The sequence below is a fragment of the Panulirus ornatus genome, chromosome 27 (assembly GCF_036320965.1).
Source record: "Panulirus ornatus isolate Po-2019 chromosome 27, ASM3632096v1, whole genome shotgun sequence".
In the NCBI taxonomy this organism is placed as follows: Eukaryota; Metazoa; Arthropoda; class Malacostraca; order Decapoda; family Palinuridae; genus Panulirus; species Panulirus ornatus.
In genome coordinates this window covers 18,903,607-18,919,614 of record NC_092250.1, presented here as the reverse complement: position 1 = coordinate 18,919,614, position 16,008 = coordinate 18,903,607, and the positions used below count along the sequence as shown (strand labels likewise).

Below are 16,008 nucleotides of genomic sequence, written 5' to 3'. Positions count from 1 at the left end.
ATGCTAGATAGGAGGGAACAAAGTCACGGAGGAAAGCCACAAGAGGACAGCTGGGACGTGGAGACCCCGACGTCGTGTCCTGTCAGAGAGAGAGAGAGAGAGAGAGAGAGAGAGAGAGAGAGAGAGAGAGAGAGAGAGAGAGAGAGAGAGAGAGAGAATGTCCAGACATCAGCAAGATGGGAGAGGATATCACCCGTGGATCTGGCTCTGAGAACGCCATACTGATGATCAGAGACGACACGGTCACTCAAGACACCTTTTAAAGAAAAATGGGTAATGCTGGGGAATTCAAAGACTTTGGAAATAGTAAACGTGAGTGACACATGACGATAGTCGGAGGGGTGAGAAAGGCCACTCTCAACTAGGACAGGAGGTACCAATTCATGTTTTCAAGGGAAAGTTTCTTTTTCGACATCAGTGGATAATCCTCTATTCAATTTATCTTCGCGCCCTCTTACCCTCAAGCTGTACGTGGGGAGGGGACGCCTCGCTTATACAAGAGAACATTTATCTTTTTCATGATGACTTTGTATGTCAGAGGTCATCTGCATCGTCAAAAACACCTTCTAAGAATTCCGCTCATGTCGGCCAAATTCCACACAGCTGACGACATCCTCCGCTCGTGAACAATGACGTCACAACCCCAGCCGTCGCACCCTTGTGACGTCACGGCTGCCATATAGGGGAGAGAGATGGGGAACCACGGGGACAACATCGTCATCATCGCTATGCACCAACACCTTCCTTCATCCAGGCCAGCCAGCCAAACCTACTGACGACGGCCTGGAGAGACGACGACCAGATCCTTCGGCAGATAAGAGCATTCCTAGCAGGAGGTGTGACGTCATATCCTCAAGCTGGGTGCTCCCGTCCCTACACACACACACACACACACACACACACACACGCGGCTCAAGCACGTCGGCTCATGGTAGCGATGCTCTTTTATTTTCGGGTCAGTGAATTCAAGACGGTGGCAAAGGCGACGAAGACGACGAGAGGCCTCCACCTCCCTCCCACACCAGCCCCACCCGTGCAGGGGGGGGGGCCGCTCCCATGTCATCACCTACTACACTGGGCTCTTCTAAGACTCCTTCCCTCCCCCCCCCCATACACTGACCTCTGGCGTCTGCCATCGACACTAACCCAACACCTACAATAATGTATTTCATATAAAAAAGGAAAGATGTCTACATCATAATGGAATGGCCAAAAACTTGCTTACAAAAAAAACTCATGCTAAGAATATTCCCCTCAGAAATTAGCATCTGTGGATGCATCAAAGTCGATCACCTGTACCATAGATGAATCAGATTTACAAGTAAACATCTGTTATTTGTAAACAGATATTTACTAGCCTACAGGAAAGGATCTCTCCCTGTGGTTATGAAACCACGAATACAACCTAAGCGTTATCCATTTACTGTACCGGTATATACCCACTTCGCTAACTATTGACATAATTGTACACCTAACATAAAAACTATTCATATAATTCTTAAGGATGTGTGTAACTTCTTAATCAGGACGGTACGATGCTTAATGACAGTACGATCCTTGGTTACGACGATACGATCCTTGGTTACGACGGAACGATCCTTGGTTACGACGGTACGAACCTTGGTTACGACAGTAGGATCCGTGGTTGCGACGGTACGATCCTTGGTTACGACGGTGCGATTCTTAAGCACGACGGTACGATCCTTGAATACGACGGTACGATCCTTGGTTACGACGGTGCGATTCTTAAGCACGACGGTACGATCCTTGGTTACGACGGTACGATCCTTGGTTACGACGGTACGAACCTTGGTTACGACAGTAGGATCCGTGGTTGCGACGGTACGATACTTGGATGCAATTACACCCAACAACATCTCCACCCCCCCCTCCTCCCATATCATTCTTCTTCAACGCTCCGAAGAACCACTGAACAACTTCCCAGATTCGTCAGGATCTTCAACTCCTCACTACAGTCGAACATCAAAATATTCTTCAGGTTTCATCCCCAGCCAGACCCGTGGACATGCCGCGCGGGGCCTCTGACTCATGTTTGGCTGGTGACAGAGTCGTGTGGTCGGTGGCTGGCCACGACGGAGGTCGGCTCCCAAAACGTCAGAGGTCACTCCTGGCGCCGAAGCGTCGGAGGAGGGGTGGTGGTGGGGGGGGGGGGGGGGATGTATTCCAACACCTGATTCGAAGCGTTTCAACGCCTTGGTCGAGGTCTTTCCTTCCAACGCCGACCTCGAAGATTTTCAAACGCCAGGGAAGAAGAGCTTTCAAATAACGAGTCAAAAAGAATATACAGAAAGGAGAATATCACCTCCTAAACGATAAATTACTTAGGCCTCTAACGCCTATAGTTATAGACGGATACGAAAGTAATTATACAAGTACTGTAATTTCAGTGACGGGTAATGAGGTAAGTCGAGGAGGGCACGTACTTTCCTCCCCACCGACATCTGAGGGTCAAGTAACACTAACACTGAAGTTACGGATCCAATGTGCTTAACTCTACGGGAGATAGATGTTAAGGTTCTGCTACCGATACTGAATGGTAAGGTCGCAATGTACTTCGAAAAACAGACACGTCTCTTTCTTACCACTTACCCACAATTAAATCATATCGACATACATTACAGATATGAAACATTTGAAGACACATACCAACTGACAACTCATCTGCCATAAGAAAACTATAAAACTACGCCACCTGTATCAAAGTCACACAAGGACATTCTCTTCTAGAACACATCAAAAACATGTTTCTTCTAGTCGTGTTCTCAACTGCTGACCGTAACTTAAAGAGCTAATATGGTAAAAAAAAAAACCAATCTAAATTTCAAAATAATAAGAAAAGTGGTCCAGCCCAGATCAGTTAAGTGGGCGGTTCCCCTCAGCAAGACGGTACATCCCTTGGGTATGGTGGCGCGACCTATGACCTGAGCTTTTGTGGGTCTGGTACAAGGTCACCCCATTATCCCTAAAGGTTTGAAGTCTCAGCTCAAACACCGTGCCATGGTCCTGAACGGGTTGAGCAATAGATTACTAAAAGGAAAACTGTTTCCGAAGATGAAACATTTGATATTCGACTACAAACATGGGTTTGTGCCCCACCCACGGCTCGATTTCTATTGACCAGTAACATTCGTGTTACTACGCCACTCTTATTAAACTTGTGATGGTTCTTAATGATCTTCTAGATGTGTAGGTGTGCGCAACGTGGCCCCGGTGTTCAGATGTTTAAGCAACAGTCACAGGAGTGGACAGTCATACCTAACCATGTACACCCAGGCACACGCGAGTGCTCTGGTCCAGATGGCCACAGGTATGAATATCATCTTTGATTACTGACGGGTTCCAATCCAGGAGGGGCTTGGGAGCGGGGCTTTGGAAAGCAGCGAGCAAGAAGAGGGTTGGGAAATATACAGGAGAAATGTAGACAAGGGTACGAGATCCTTGGCCTCAACAGCAGAGCTATCAGGTAACAGGGAACGGGTTAAATACCTGACACCTGCAGTGGAACAACGGGAACACTTTAACAACCGAACCATCGAGGTAGTTCGCCAGTTATTTGCGCGACGCCCTTTTTTCTATTATACCTATAATGCAATGCACTGCAGTAATTTGCATGTTTCGCGACTTCGTTTCACTGATCTTGTGCACCTGTTCATACAGATCGATTTGAGGTGTATACCCTCAATACAGTGATACGTGCATATGTAAAACCATAACAGCCACATCTCAACAGTGATTCGTCACACTGTGATGGTTTTATTGTGAATGGCTGGGTATCATGTCACTGCAATGTATGTTTTCACTGTTTTTCGTGCACACAACGCTGCTGTCATTGCTGCCCACTTTAATCATCTGTATTCCCCTGTTGGTGTTATATTTTCTGTATGTGTGGCTGTGGAGCAGATTTATACAGTGTGCGTTTTATTTCGCCGGCAGTTAGATCCAGTGTGCAACTTGTATTCAACAACAAATCTTTGTCGGCTGGTAAACTCTCTCAGCTGTTTCCAAACAAAATCTTAACACTGGAAACACGAACTACACACGGATCCAGGTGGGAAAAAAACTGATAATACTAAAGGAGGCAGGCGAGATCGTGAGCTCAATTTCCCCAACCACGACACAAAATGTTGAGCTTCCCCCCACACGTAGGCATAGTTTCTCTGGGAGACCGAGAGAGGGGGCGCCACCACCACGGACAATCGGCAGGGTACTTACTGACAGGTGTTATGATGTACATCTGGCGGAAACCCGGCCCGAAGTAGAGGAACTGCTCCCCCTCGCTGCCGTAGCCGTCATCGTCTTCACTACTGCACCACAGACTCATCCTCCTCAGCGTGTGTGAGGTGAGGAGAGAAGGGGAGGAGGAGGAGGAGGTGGTGGTGGTCGACGACATGTGCCCTACCTTCCTCACCTCCAGTTCATCAGTGAGGAAATTGATGTCCTCGCGTATCCCACGACACCGAATTTCTTTCTAAGCCGTATGGCAGGTATTGAGGGCCTGTGTGATCATCTAGGTGTCCGTAGCCATACCATCTGACAACACATAAACACACGCTTCTGTGTTTCACGTTGTTTCCTATGCACTTCCTAGCGCGAGAAAATGCCCTGCAAACCAGCCTTCCTACATCACGTTTTCTATGCACCTCGCAGCATGAGATAAATGCGTCTGACACCACATTATCATCATTTACAGCAGCCGACACAGTTACACAGTTTCGTCACAACACGCACAACGTTTTCCAAACATCTGTACAACATGTTCTTGGTCGCCACTGACGGCCGAAGACAAACATGTCAGAAATAGGATGTGGTACACTTTAATCTTGTCTCTCGTACTGCTCAATGTACGAAAGTTTCACATTTATGTTCCGGTTCTATTAAAACGAAGGGTGTTTACTGCGTGTGTATGTATGTATGTATGTATGTGTGTTTGTGCAAAACTTCATAACACCAACACAATCAAGACTTTAACACTTAGGGAGACCCGCTCCATGGCGCGGACACGACGCCTGCCCTTGTGACACTGGGAACATCTCTGGTTCGCTCTGCCCTGGCTCGTGGGGGGAGGGGGGGGGGGTTGAGTACAAGCTACTAGGGCAGGATGTTTGGGGTTGGTCACAACCGCAACGAAGCACTCCCGCCCACTCTAACACCCGTTTTCTTTCTCATCACGTAATTATCAAACTTCGTCGAATTTTTTTTTAGCATTTCTTATTCTTTTGGAAAGAAGAACTTATCGTTTGAATGCTTCGGCAACGAAAGAAAAAAATCCTTTGTGAATATTCAGTATCAAATATTCATAGAAATAAGAAAAATACATTTCTAATACACGAAAAATATATGATAATAAATGCGTAAATTACCCTCAGGCGTATCAATACTAAATCAACTCGAATATAATAAAAATCCTCAAAAAAAAGGATTCTAAACTTCTAAAATCCTAGAGTATTTACAACTCAGGAAACTGGTGACCAAAGTCTTTCTCGTTAATAAGAAAAGAGTCAGCAGGGTGGTGGTGTACAGCACGCTCTTGCCCCACCTGCTCACTAGACTGTAACGCCGGGGAACGTATGAGTAACATGGCCAGTACTGACCCTTGCTTGACTCATATATGTTTACATCTGTCTACTTTCTGTCAGATCCTTGAGCACGAGGGTACGACCCTTGAGCACGAGGGTACGACCCTTGAGCGCGACGGTGCGACCCTTGAGCACGACGGTGCGACCCTTGGGCACGACGGTACGACCCTTGAGCACGAGGGTACGACCCTTGAGCACGACGGTGCGACCCTTGGGCACGGCGGTGCGACCCTTGAGCACGACCCTTACGTGTGATGGCGTGTCTTTTGACCTGACCCTTAATGAATCAGGTCAAGCGTCGCGCTATCATACCCGGGGGTCGTACCTCCGTGCACACGGGTCGTTGCGTACAGTCATGTACTAATCAAAATTATGGCTAAATTAACCTTTTTTCCACTTTCCAGTAACCAGTAACGATACAGACGAGATTAGCCATCTTGAAGGTCAAAATAACAACAATATGAAGACGACTGTGGCTTCAGCTTGGACAAGGTCACCTCAGGTCAGCTGATGTTATGCAAGACAAACCCCGGTTAGGTCAGGTCAAACCTTCGTCTGCCTCAGTACCCACTCGTTTCTCTTCATCACACACTGTTCTCTCTCATCTTTAAAGATAATGGAACAAGGAGACTTTATAAACCAGGGTACACACACACACACACACACACACACACACACACACACACACAGACACTTCACAACCCGACATTGTAAGGTGTAGTTTGCCACCTGTCGAGTGTTACCACAGTGTATGGCTAGGGTATGTGCGTGTTGTGCTGTGTCTAGCAGGGTGTACCATCAACAACTCAGGTACCACAGCAAAGCAACACTGAGTATTACAACACTACCCCCCCCCCCTTTCATGAACGGCTCTACGCTTTACATACGCAACGCAGTACTAAACTCCCGTGCGTAACACAGGCACCCCCATCCTTCATACGCAACGACGATTACTACTGGACGCTACGCAACGCAAGGCATTATTAACTTACGCAACGCCGCGTATCCTTGACCATGTACAACACACTAGTGGGGGGGGGGGGGTCAGTGGCAGGCGCGGCACACCACAAACGGCGTATTAGATGTCTCGAGGCTGTACGCATGACGTCATGCGTACTGCGCTGTCACATGACTTACTGGTAAACAGTAAGCGGACTTCCTCCGCCTTCTTCTTTATTCGCTTCGAATAATCGAGTGATTAATTAAGACCGGATGAAATTAATCATAAAATATACAGACTAATACTTCATACAACAATGTAGTAATGCTTTAGTTGCGATCCTTCATGATAAGTGTCGGATTTGCGTAATACGCTCTTTACCGTGGCCACTAGACATTTTATGACGTCAGACTGATGGGCCAATACATTGACCTGACGTCAATCGGCGTGACCTCATAACATTATCGACAAGGGAGGGGTATGGGAGGCGGGGGTTCACTATGTACAACACAAAATTGTGTTCATGTTCTGCGTCTATACTTTTGATGTTGTTGAAGAAACATGATCTTGACATGAGCAACGCTCTTCCATTCCCACAATAATTTCCATCATCCACTACCTATTCTTCGTACAAATATAATCTGTCCATCAACTGATTATGAATCTAAAGTATATATATATATATATATATATATATATATATATATATATATATATATATATATATATATATATATATAAAATTCTTTTTATTATACTTTGTCGCTGTCTCCCGCGTTAGCAAGGTAGCGCAAGGAAATAGACGAAAGAATGGCCCAACACACCCACATACACGCCCACACACGCACATATACATACCTATACATTTCATCGTACACATACACTGACATATACATATATACAAATGGACATATTCATACTTGCTGCCTTCATCCATTCCCGTCGCCACCCCGTCACACATGATAAGGGTGATGGCGAGCCAAGTACGCTTCCACCAGGCTATCACTGAAATTCCTTGTGTTTATGTATATTACGATAAATACACACTTTACTTCCACATTCACTGACAACGCCTTTAAAATAAATAAGTCCACACATACCACGACTTGTGTGAGGACACGCCGTCACAACCGAAGACACGAATTAATTACAATGTTGACTGGAAAAAAAAAAAAAAAAAAAACGCGGGCAACCCGCAGGCGATACGGGCGGCTGAACACCACCCAATACGTCACGCGTCCGCCGCGCCTTGTTGTCTGCGCTTCCCCTTGGATGTGACTCACACACGCCGCCCTTCCACGCCCCCTGGAAACCCGTGACTCCTGTTGCTACACTCGACTTTCCATGACGTACGCTTCACATTTCTGGCTCTACGATACTCAGCCGATATCAACTATATAAATCTAATATACATTAAGACACACACATTGGATTTTAGTCTCGATTACGATGTGTATTTAGTGCCATTCCTTCAACCATCTGCCCCGTCGAATCCCCCATCAACTGTACGATACGAGGCAGCTCTTGGTCAAGCTGGGCCCCGTACAGAATGGTGCGCACGCCTCTCCGACCTGCCCTACAGTGTTGAGTGTTTGCGGCGGCACAGCGCCACACAACACAGCCCGGAGGATGGGTACGCCACGAGCGACCGGCTGGTTTTAAATCTGCCAAGTTGGACCACAGGTGTCGAGCAGGTGTGTGTGTGTGTGTGTGTGTGTGTGTTGGAGTGATGGGTTGGGTACTAAAGAGATGGATGGGGCAGGAGGCGAGCAAGAGTGGAGCTAGTGGTATGTAGAGGGACGTGCGGGGGGTGAGGATAGAAATGTGTTGGGGGCCAAGGAAAACGGAGTATGGGTCAGAGAAACATTTGTATCATAATGAGGAGGGGCGAGGGGTGGAGGAGGGGGGGGTCTTTGGGAAAGGGGGGGTTACAGGAGGACTGTGGGAAGACACAGAACGTTTGAAGTGAGGGAGAGTGTCAGAGTGGGAGAGGAAGATGTAAGCCAGAGGAGTGTGTGTGGGGGGGGGGGGGGCAAAAGAAAAAAAGGGTCTGGGGAATGAAATGGGAGGGTAATGGTGGAGAGAGAGAGAGAGAGAGAGAGAGAGAGAGAGAGAGAGAGAGAGAGAGAGAGAGAGGACAGGGGGTAGAGAGGACTGTCGTATCTACTCGGTCGTACGACCCGCGGTCATGCCTCTCCCGCAGTACGTTCCCACAACCCGTGCAAGACTGCTCACGTGGCTCGTTACAACCTCCCCCCCCCCTCCTCCGGCACGCACGGGCCTCTCCTACCACACACATGCACCGACAGATCCCCCCTCCCCTCCCCCTCATACCATCTGTGGCACTCGGGCCTTGACCACCACCTGGCGCACTCGGGCCTTGACCACCACCTGGCGCACTCGCCACACAGCGCCGACTGCTGTGGCAGGAGAGAGAACCCCCCCCCCTCCCCCTTCACCAGCAAGTCGGTCAACGGAAAATGAAAGTAAGATTTACACACACACACATACTGGTGGGTACTGGCAAGATCAGGGTCCTCCACCAACCCTGGGTACGGGCTCTGAGTAACACAGTTGACAACACCCCCCCCGCAACATCTGTTCTCTACCCCTCCTCCCTCCCGCTCACGATACAGGCCATGGCGAATATTAATCCTCTGGCACACACGGGCTCTGCACCAACCCATACCACACACTATCCCAATGACGGCCACTGTACCGCTATCAACAGCACGACGTGACGACTCCCAGCAACGATGATGACCTGACCTCTTGACCTGACCTTCACACGGTGGTTTCCGAACCAGGCCAAGGTATACCCATGGGTCGTACCGTCGTGCTCCAGGGGTCGTACCGTCGTGCTTCGGAGGCTGCGTAATGTCTGGTAATTAGAAAGTTACGTACGTACACGCCTCATTATAACGACACTGATCTACCATTACAGGAGATACAGCCGAACTTCCAGAGCCACTGTACCACCTGGTCAACACCGCTGTAATACAAGACACAAGAGAAAATGCCCAAAATGTGTAACCCACTGTGACATCTGGTCGCGGGTTCCGAACCCTCGTGAACGTGTTATCTCCCGACACCAACCCGACTCTGCTTCCCCGCCGTCCCACACTACTCTACGTAGCCTGGGCCGACTCTACCCACCTCGCTGCCTGCGCCAGTGAGGTGGGTGACTCTACGTGTACTGGAGCCTCACCTGTGCTGGGCGATCGCTCGTGCACGATCCTGGACCACCGCCTGGAGTGCCGCTGGAACTTCCAGTTTCCAGAGAGGGCGCACTGTTGCTCCTCGTCGTCCGATTCCTCCGCCTGAAACATGAGAAAGGTAAGAAAAACGAACACATACGAGAAACAGGACGCAAAGAAATGTAAATAAAAGAAATAATAGTGGAGGCAAAGGTATAATAAAGGAGGAGACAGTATAATAATGGAGTAAACAGTATAATAAAGGAGGAGACAGTATAATAATGGAGTAAACAGTATTATAAAACAGGACAGCATTGTAATGGAGGCAACAGTATAATACAGGAGGAGACAGCATTATAATGGAGGCAACAGTATAATACAGGAGGAGACAGCATTATAATGGAGGCAACGGTATAATATAATGGATGTAACTGCAAAGAGAAAAAAAAGTAACAGTAATATCACAATAACAAATACATAATTGATCACGACTAATTGTAGCGATAAATGGACTGACAAGGACGCAAGAAAACAAAAACAAATGAACTGTGTAAAAACACCTAACACCTCTTATCCATTTCAAAGGATGCTCCACATCAAACAGATAATTCCTAACTTTTTTTCTAAAAGATACTCCATGTCATTAGAACGGCCATGTTTACTTCCCTTAAGATACCCGTGGATTCTAATTAAGCCACGAAGGCATTTCCCTCGCAAGCAGTTCCTGCAGCTGTGAGGGAGGAGTCTCTGAGTACTAATAATTTGGCAGGGTCCTCCAGGCCATCCCTCTACCTCCTGGTGAGCAGGGTTAACCCACAAGAGCATACACACCCCCCTCCTCTCTCTCTCACGTCTGACTCTTGCATCTGATCATGAACACAGCCACCAGGCTTTCTCCCTAACACAACAGTTCATCTCTCTCTCTCTCTCTCTCTCTCTCTCTCTCTCTCTCTCTCTCTCTCTCTCTCTAGCAAATAGTCAATTCAGCCTCACTTCTCACGGAGTCGGGCGGAAGGTTACGTCCCCTAACCTAACCTAAACAGGCCTTCAAGCATTACAGACTAACCAAAGACCGCAGGACCAACACTGGTTTAACAAGCCATAATAACACATCCGACCCATAAACCCATCCCTGGTTTACTAACGGTAATAACAAGACATCTGACCAGTCAACCCACACTTAGTATAATACTGGTGAAAATAAAACATAAACCCACACCTACTTTAACAACGGCATAAAACATGTCCAATAAACCAACACCTGGTTTATCCATGGTAATAATAAATCAAAACATGTCCCATAAACCCATAACAGGTTTAACTAATAACACATCTGTCCCTTAAACCCAGCACACCTGCTTTAAACATGGAAATAACAAAGAAACCATGCGACCCACAAACCTACTGCTGGTGAAAACGAAGACAAAACAAACACATGTGCCCCAAAAAACCCCACACCAGATGGTAATATGACTGACCTCTGCTCTACACCCGACCCCACTTACACCCGCCGCCCCCCCCCCCCTACTTTCAGCAGGGTGTGCCACCCCAGGTGTGGCACCGGACCTTGACAAGTACTATAACCCCCACCTCCCCCCCTTTCCCCCCTGCAAGCTTGTGGCCAAAAAGGGACGAACCGCAAGCGACAGGTACTGCGGCTCCTGCTGCCAACATACATGCACATTCCTCTCTCTCTCTCTCTCTCTCTCTCTCTCTCTCTCTCTCTCTCTCTCTCTCTCTCTCTCTCCAGCAGCTCTACCTATGTTCTCATTTTCTTCAATCTGCCAATTTCTCATTCTGAATCTATATATTCCTCCTTCCCTTTGTCTAGTGCCCTAATCATAAGGCCATCTCGTTAATACTAAATATACGGCACGGGATAGAGTGAATTGGAACGATGTGATATACATGGGTCGACGTGCTGTCAATGGACTGAAGTAATTCAGTTCCCGATCTACTGACCGAAACGCGGGGGAAAAAATGGGACTTCCAGGGCATATTCATGTTTGTTTTCCCATTTATTTCCTCCCCTCCTACGACCCTTTCACTCCAGTTCGCTGCTTCCCTCCTCATCTTCCTTTTCCCAACAGGACCTCCTCCTCCTCCTTACCTTGTTCTTCCTGGCGGAGTCGAGACGAATCTTGGCGCAGCGGTTGAGGGCACGGAGACGCCTGAAGAGCGCTTGTAGCGAGTCGGCATCTAGGAAGCTGTGGTCCCGCTCCACACACACCAGGTCCAACGGGAACTGCAGCTCTGTACGCCCAGGCAGGCAGGGAACATCATCTTATGGTTACGTCTTGTATCATCAACCTCCACCCTTACCTCCCCAGTCATGTACCCTTACCTCCCCAGCCATGTACCCTTACTTCCTAGCCATGTATGTACCCTTACCTCCTAGCCATGTATGCACCCTTACTTCCTAGCCATGTATGTACCCTTACTTCCTAGCCATGTATGTACCCTTACCTCCTAGCCATGTATGCACCCTTACTTCCTAGCCATGTATGAACCCTTACCTCCGAGTCATGCACCCTTACCTCCTAGCCATGCACCCTTACCTCCTAGCCATGCACCCTTACCTCCTAGCCATGCACCCTTACCTCCTAGCCAAGTATCCTTACTTCCTAGCCATGCATGCACCCTTATTTCCTAGCCGTGTATGTACCCTTACCTCCTAGCCATGTATGCACCCTTACTCCCTAGCCATGTATGAACCCTTACCTCCTAGCCATGCATCCTTACCTCCTAGCCATACACCCTTACCTCCTAGCCATGCATCCTTACCTCCTAGCCATGCACCCTTACCTCCTAGCCATGCACCCTTACCTCCTAGCCATACACCCTTCGCCTAGGCTACCCCTAGAAATACTTTGTCTTATGTGCATGTAAGCTTAATTAATATTTCAAGAATGAGACCTGAATTAAATGATACACAGTGATCATATGATGATAGGAATTTGACCCCTGGAGCACAAAATGGCAGAACGAGATAAAAACAGATTTATGAACCATGTAAATGTAAATGTAATCTGGTAAGCTACACACATGGCTCACCCGACACTAATGTAATTGTATTGTCGAGCAGGCACGGAATACCAAATCATTCGACAACATTCGAGCAAGAATACAGACACCATTTTATGGTAAAGCGTTCAAAGTTATACATTATGACGTACACAAAACAGCCATACTTACAGTGTGACATACACACACACACACACACACACACACACACACACACAAGGGAGAGGGACTGATACTTACGTTCATACATCTGAGCATATTGAGGGAAGCCAGCCGCCCGCAGCCATTTGCAGGCCTCCAACGCCTCCAATTCTGCAGGTCGGAGAGGACACAGTATTAGTACAGTCGACCCTCAGTATACAACAGCCATTAAAACTAAATCACGTCAACAATAATTACAGTAAACTAATCTCTTGTTCTCCGCAATAATGACTGAAAATGAAATCATATCCTCAGTAATAATTACCCTACACTAAATAACAACGTCAGCGAGACTCGCTGTAAACAATATTTTACATAATAATTACGGTAAATTATACTTCTCCTGACTCCTCTCTCTCTCTCTCTCTCTCTCTCTCTCTCTCTCTCTCTCTCTCTCTCTCTCAAACACTACGTACAAAGGTACTCATTTAGGAGAGTGTATCCACCCCATGGAAATCAAAACCAAGTCCTTTATATGTACAAGGTGGATATATGGGTACACCGAAGATGGCTTCCTTGGGTTCGTCCTAATCCATATTCCGAACCGCTTGACGGAATGATCCTTGAGGATAATGGAATGAGCCTTAAGGTTGATGGTATGATCCACGAGGACGACAATTGATAATTATACTGGATATTATGAAGACTAATTATATACTATAACAACTCTTCAATATCAATAATTACATTATCCCATAATCACATTATCAATTTTCTTACATACACAACACCACAGATTGTACATTCACGAATAAAGTATGTCTCAATAAATAAATATCATATCACTGTGATAAATAATCACATAAACAAATCATTACAATGTAACTACACAACACAACGCGACTACAACTTTATATAAGTTAGCCCTCCACATGCAAGAGGATTCTCATTTTCTTCCACATGTCCAAGATACGAAATAGTTCAAAAAGAATGTGAGAATTTTACTAACTTGTTAACGTACATCATTTATCATATTCTGAATCATCAAGCATAACTTCCACACCATAACAATCTTGGGATACTGATATAACTATAACAATACCCTACTTCAATACCCCGGGCTAATAATAATCTTCACAACAAGACCATATACAAAGTGGTAGGAAACATATAACTATAAATCATTTTCCCGCATCTTCATTTTGCCTAAAAATATTCCCAAGAGGAGAAGAACCCCAACCATAATACAACGAGGTGCCTGAACTATGATAATACGAGCAGATTTAACTGGCCACACACACACACACACATACACACGCAGGTATTAATTCAACATCATATCAGACGCAATGTCTCCAAACACGACAACCTCATTAATGTACTTCAATACTTCGTTGTATCTCGACGCTGGCTGACCCACCGTAATGACCCTGGCATGCTCAGACGCCTGACCCAAGCAAGCCATCATGGCTGGAGGAAGTCACCGAGTTTGACTCGACCTTACCCCCCCTCCCCCTCCCTCCCTAGGCTCTCACCCACAAGGGGGAGTGAGGAAGGGAGAGGAGGAGGGGGGGGGGTGACATCGGGGGCAAGCAAGCCCACCCCCCACCCCTCTCCTTCCTCTCACCGAGGCCCTCACCCCAGGGGGTCGTCCGCTGGTCGTTCCAACTGTCACCCGCGCCACGCACTTGCTATAAATTGGTCTCACGTCACCCCTGACCACACGGGATACAGGAACCACCGGGGTCTTCCGCTCTCTCTCTCTCTCTCTCTCTCTCTCTCTCTCTCTCTCTCTCTCTCTCTCTCTCTCTCTCTCTCTCTCTCCTGGGCACAAACTCTTCGATACAATGTTCACTCGTCATCTGTATCTCTTTCGCCAAACCAAAGATCATTTTCTACGGTCAAAAGAAAAAGAAAACAAGGAAAAAGTCTGAAAGTAATTAACGTCCAACGCCCGTTTTCTTCGGCACGAGTCCCTGCCCCTCCCTTACGTGGTCAGGTCCTGCAGGACCCCACATGAGGGGTGAGGGAGGGAGGGTGGGTGTGGGAGCAGGGAATAATGTGGGGTGAGGGCGGGAGAGCACCCAGAACACCACCCACACAGCCTCTTCAGTAGCCAACCCACACCACATGTTCTGTGTGGTAATGAGAAATTCATGACTATAAAAAACGAGTCTTTCTCTCTGTGACGACCAGAGTTTTACAACAGTGATGCTCTGCCTTCAACTTGTGTACATTACTCTACTCTTACGTGTTTTAACACACACACACACACACACACACACCACTAAGCCAAGCGCTCATGCATCGACCAGCCCCGAGGGTAGGATGAAAACCTGGGCCGGTTGTGGGCCCAATGCCGCACCCAGGATTCGAATCCATACAGGCATTTGCTCTCTCATGGTCAGCAACGCTAACCATTACACCACGAAGACCTGCGGTGTGTGTGTGTGTGTGTGTGTGTGTGTGTGTGTGTGTGTGTGTGTGTGTGTGTGTGTGTGTGTGTGTGTGTTGCCGACCAGTGTTACCAGAGCCGCGAGAGCACCAAGCATTATTGCCAGCGACGCCGTAATAAAACTTAAAATGCTGGATCAATCCTTGACGTAGGCAGTCTCGGGGGATGATAAGGCTAACACGACTGGTTCTAGAGAGAGAGAGAGAGAGAGAGAGAGAGAGAGAGAGAGAGAGAGAGAGAGAGAGAGGTGAAACACACCAGGCGTAATCCTCAGCTTCCACGGGACTCGTCACCTGGCGAGTGCCATAACCCGTTTTCTGGTGGGGTGGGTTCACCCACCTGTATATTAACCAACCTGTCTTACGATGTATTAATTAGCCAGGTACTTACACCTGCTTCATGGTAAACTTACGTATCGTCCATCTTGACCCAGCTCGCGGTCTACATAAAGAATAGTCGAACACATGGGTAACCATGAACATAGTTATTAATGAGAGGAAATTACGAAATGAAATCGTTAACGGAAAAGCTGTAATAATAATATCAATAATAATAATAATAATAATAATAATAATAATAATAATAAAATAATAATAATAATAATAAAACAATAATAATAATAAAATAATAATAACAATAATAATAATAATAATA

General features: G+C 47.0%; 1 protein-coding gene across 5 annotated transcripts in view; it reads right to left on the bottom strand.

The window, feature by feature from the left end:
* The window catches only part of LOC139757629 (uncharacterized), a 529,494-nt gene that overhangs the window by 32,357 nt on the left and 481,129 nt on the right, over positions 1-16,008 (bottom strand). For all 5 annotated transcript variants that reach the window (XM_071678288.1, XM_071678290.1, XM_071678292.1 and 2 more), the window contains 3 exons: positions 12,999-13,070; positions 11,845-11,987; positions 9,746-9,857 (listed from right to left, as the gene is read on the bottom strand). In XM_071678288.1, coding sequence (XP_071534389.1) covers positions 9,746-9,857; positions 11,845-11,987; positions 12,999-13,070 — 327 coding nt within the window. The remainder of the gene's footprint in view (positions 1-9,745; positions 9,858-11,844; positions 11,988-12,998; positions 13,071-16,008) is intronic.